This window comes from Priapulus caudatus, unplaced genomic scaffold (assembly GCF_000485595.1).
Source record: "Priapulus caudatus unplaced genomic scaffold, Priapulus_caudatus-5.0.1 Scaffold575, whole genome shotgun sequence".
NCBI classification, from domain to species: domain Eukaryota; kingdom Metazoa; phylum Priapulida; class Priapulimorpha; order Priapulimorphida; family Priapulidae; genus Priapulus; species Priapulus caudatus.
Genome location: NW_014577636.1, coordinates 243,069 through 247,589, shown reverse-complemented (window position 1 = coordinate 247,589; position 4,521 = coordinate 243,069). Strand labels below are relative to the sequence as shown.

At 49.7% G+C, this 4,521-nt stretch overlaps 1 protein-coding gene across 1 annotated transcript in view; it reads right to left on the bottom strand.

Annotated features, from left to right (window-relative positions):
* The window catches only part of LOC106811795 (protein unc-13 homolog B-like), a 44,062-nt gene that overhangs the window by 4,581 nt on the left and 34,960 nt on the right, over positions 1–4,521 (bottom strand). Inside the window, 1 exon segment of the mRNA XM_014815516.1 lies at positions 2,454–2,787. Within this exon segment, the coding sequence (XP_014671002.1) occupies positions 2,454–2,787 (334 nt within the window).

Sequence of the window (4,521 nt, the reverse complement as noted above, 5' to 3'; positions counted from 1 at the left end):
AGAAAGAGAGAGAGAGAGACGAGACGAGAGAGAGAGAGAGAGAGAACGGGGCTGGGAGAGAGAGAGAGAGAGCGGTGGGGAAGAAAGAGAGAGAGGAGAAAGAGGTGAAAGAGGGGAGAGAGAGGTAGATAGAGAGAGGGCAGAGAGAAAAGAAAAGAGGGGGGAGAGTGGAAGAGAGAGAGAGAGAAGCGAGAGGAGAGAGAGAGAGGAGAAAGAGTGCGTGCGTGTATGTGTGCTCCCTAACATCATGCGCATGCCGTGCGTGCTCCCAGCCTGGCGGCCTGGCCCGCGTGAGAGCGAGGGAGGGCGTGCCACACGGGACAATCAAGCTCACCCTCCATACAGAGAGAGAGAAGAGTCTAGGTGCTGCTCGTGTAGCATGGTATTAGAGGTGAATAATGACAAAATCAATTTTGTCATTTTATCAATCAATGTCAAAATTCAATTTGCCATGATTCACCCCCAATGGTATGCATCCCTATCCCTACCATCGCAAACCATGGGTAAAACTTTACTGCCCATACGCAATGCAGAGGGGGGACGATTGCCATAGGGGGGACGATTGCTATAGGGAGGGACGTATACCATGCTACACTCGCTACGGCAGGGGGCGGTGCGGTGCACGCTGTGACACGGATAGGAGCGTGAGCGTGGGGGGGACTCGCTACGTGTCACCGACGACGACGACGATGACGATGACGGCACGACGACGACGACGACGACGATGACGATGACGGCACGACGACGACGACGACGACGACGACAGTACAACAGCTAGCAGCGAAACCTCCAGCGTACCAAAAATGAGACGTTCTGCTTCCCACTTACGTGGTTGAGGAACAACCGCGACACGTCCTCGATTTTGGCCGTGTTCGGCAGCAAGGGCAGATTCTGAAAGACACGACAGCTGAAAACACCGAAGCCCCGAAAGAAAGAAAAAGCATAGAGAGGGCGAGTGAGGGGGAGAAGGAAGGGAAATAAAGAGGGAGAGATAAAAGGGAGATCGGGGGAGGAAAGGGAGATAGAGGGGAGAGGGAAGGAAGGAGGGAGTGAGAGATAATGCAAGCGAGAGAGAGAGAGAGAGAGAGAGAGGAAGGGAGGAAAAATTAAAAAAATAGACGAGAAGAGAAGAGTGCGGAAAATGAGTACACCACATCGGAGGAAAAAGCAGAGGCGGCGTAAAGATGGAAGATGACAGTCATGAAAAACCAACATAACAGATTAGCCATCACCATTACGCGAACTTCTAAGCGGTCTAAGAAAAACCACTGGTTAGTAGCAGAGATTGACGCCTTACATGAAACCATTAATCACAGTCGTGCATTAAGAGGTTTTATAACGAGAAGAGTGGAGATATTAGTAGAGAACCCGCTACCAGAAGAAACCTAGCTCACTGATGCAAGCGCTTGTCTTACATCGGACACATTCACAGGTTACGAATTAACTACCCCGTACATGGTTAATAGTACAATAATTTATATAAGTATATTATATATCAGTATATAATTAGTATATAATTATATATAAGTATATATATATATATATATTTTAATTATAATTTATTACATATAATATATTAGCGAGGTACAACAGGGGACCGTATCCAGAAACATCAGTGCAGTAGCTATGACATCACGAGTCCAGGACGTCATAACCTTTGCACACGAGTGTACTTAACGCATCACAAAACCCTTCACACTCTACACTCTTCGACTATTTTCGGCGCTTCCAACGACTACGGACCCCATCAATGGTCCGTCAATTAAATTATCAGACTATAATATCGTAACTATCGTAGCGAGTAGTTGTATGTGTCGATGCGACGCGCGTGTGATCTGTACTTACGCTGCCGGGGTCGGTTAGTGGCGGTAACACCACCGACTTCTCCAGCGAATGGATCACAATCCTCCACAGCTCCTTCAGCAGCCGCTTCAGCACCGTCTTCTCGCACATTTGAGCATAGAGGGAAAGGCTGCAAAGGGGAAGCGCAAGAGGAAAAGAATGTTAGAGTCTAATAAAAATATCCGACTCAAAAAAAAAATTTGGCAGCGAGCGTGCGCGAGAGAAATCGGAGTGTCAAAAAACAACAACTTCGGACACGAACAAAATTGACGGCAAGGAAGTAAAGCTATTGAGAAATCGGCGAGAAGAGAACATAAATGAGAGAAGTTGCGCGCAGTCGTTGCAAGGTGGCACTTACTTTCCATCGAGCAGGTCCATGAGCGGCCGAAGCACCATGTCCGCCTCGTGCGAGACGTTCTGCCGGTCGCTGGGCTTGCTCAGCGCCACGTTGCCACCTCCCTTCACCTTGGCAAGCAGCGCCCCCAGCTCCTGCACACTGCCCTGAATCTTCTGCTCAATACTGATTGGCGATTTATACCACACAACTTATTAAACGTACTAAAACCCATAAAATTTATCCAGCCTGCTCAAAATTTGGACTGGGGGAGAACCGGAGGGGTGGCTGCTATTGCTAAAACTACCGTGCGTGGCCACGTGGCCGACCACGGCGCCCAGTAGCCTAGTGGCGCCCCCGGCGGCCACGCTCGCATTTCTCGTACCCTGTGACGTCTGCGTGCCGACGAACGTCTTGATGAGCGTGTCGGTCGTCTGCGTGTACAGGGAGAGCGCGTATCGCAGCGACTGCAGCTCGGGGCTCTTGTCGAGGAAGGTCTTCTTCAGTCCGCTGCCGCCGGCGTGGAAGTACTGCTTGATCGTGTCGAGCGCCATGTCCAGGACGGCGCACTGCCGCGGCGTCAGGTTCTTCTCCGCCTCCTTCGACAGCTCCTGCGATAACAGGATAATCTCCCCTAAGATAACAAGCTCCTGCGATAGCAAGCGACAAGCGCGCATACACCGTCAACACCACGCTCTCGTGCGAGCGGCAGAGGCCGCGGCGACGGTCGGACGCGACGCGTTTGATGGAACAGGGTCGCCATGACAACGGTTGGACGCGACGTGTATGAAGGGACAGGGTCGCCATTGCAACGGTCAGATGCGACGTGTTTGACGGAACAGGGTCGCCATGGCAACGCAACGCGTTCGAGGTGGTTGGGTTGCCATGGCGACGTGACGTGCGACGCGAGGTGCGGTCACTGAACCGATGTATCATTAGTGTCGGGGGCCGAGTCTTACGCGAGCTTTCATTGTGATACCCGTGTAGCTGCTCTATAAATGCGGTAATTATAGGGAGGAAGCTGCGAAGCCGTCATCACGATACATCCCGGGTGAAGACTATGGTGAAGAACGCGGGACGGCTACGCTTAACAGTACTCGCTAGTTTGACCAATTACCGCTCGTGGGTCGCTGTGAGAGAAAACGCGTTGTTTAAGCACGATGAATCAGCCAGCAGTCGAGTCCGTCACAATGAAATTATACTAATAGCTGCGATATTATGCGGGTTTTAAGTTGCTGACACGTAGCGTAACTGTTAATGACGTGTAAAAACTCAATAGCATCAAATTATCCGGATATTTCGGCGTAATTAGCTCACTTATTTCTCGAATAAAATCGGACGAGCACCAGTGAAAATTAAACATGAAATTCGAGTAATAAAAAGCCAAGCTAAATTGCAAAGCCAGAGAGAGACAGACAGAGAGAGAGAGAGAGAGAGAGAGAGAGAGAGAGAGAGAGATAGAGAGCGAGAGAGAGAGAGAGAGAGAGAGAAAGAGAGAGACGAGAGGGAACAACAAACAGCGATGACAAACGGTGCACGGCCCAACAAGGTGTGAAGATGAGGATTCAGGTATTCAGGTATGTGTCGAGATGTATGTACAGACCTACAGCTTCCACCGTAAATACATTTTTCTATTGACTCTATGCGCCAATTCCTCGCAGTCTGGGCTCATCGAGTGGGAGATATACATCACAGCAGCAGTGTGTGGCAGTACACACACACGCACACGCACACACACAAGCTACTACCGACACAACTGCATGGAAAATATGGTCAAAACATGAAATTGGCACTATCGACAATAATCGGATGAGCTAGACTGACGAATGACGCACTTCACACATTTAAAGCAGATATGTCAAGCACGGATGGCGACCGTCTAGGATATAGCTAGTCTATGACTGACTCTGCCTGAACCGGCAACTATCGGCTGCCAACACGAATCACGTGACCGGCCGCGCCGAATGCTCGGACGCTTTTGCTACGACTGAACACAGAGTACACTGCCTAACCCAGCTACTGAATATAAAAAATAAAATATGAACAAGACGGTAGACAATTTTGGAATATATATATACATACACAGACGCATCATACTGCAAGTGGCTATCATTGCCGAGTATAGGTATTAGTGGATCTGTTGTTCGTGGGGGGTTAACTGCTGGCCGAGCACTGAGCTGTGTCAGAGGTCAGCGTTAGTCATGCCCTACTCGGCACTTCATGATCGAGTGACCCATCAGGTGAGTAATAAAGCGTACTTCTCACGTGAATCCGTTGGTGGTGTGGGGGAAGGGAGGATAGCGTTGGAATTAACATCGGATGTCCTAGAATAATCTCAACGCAAT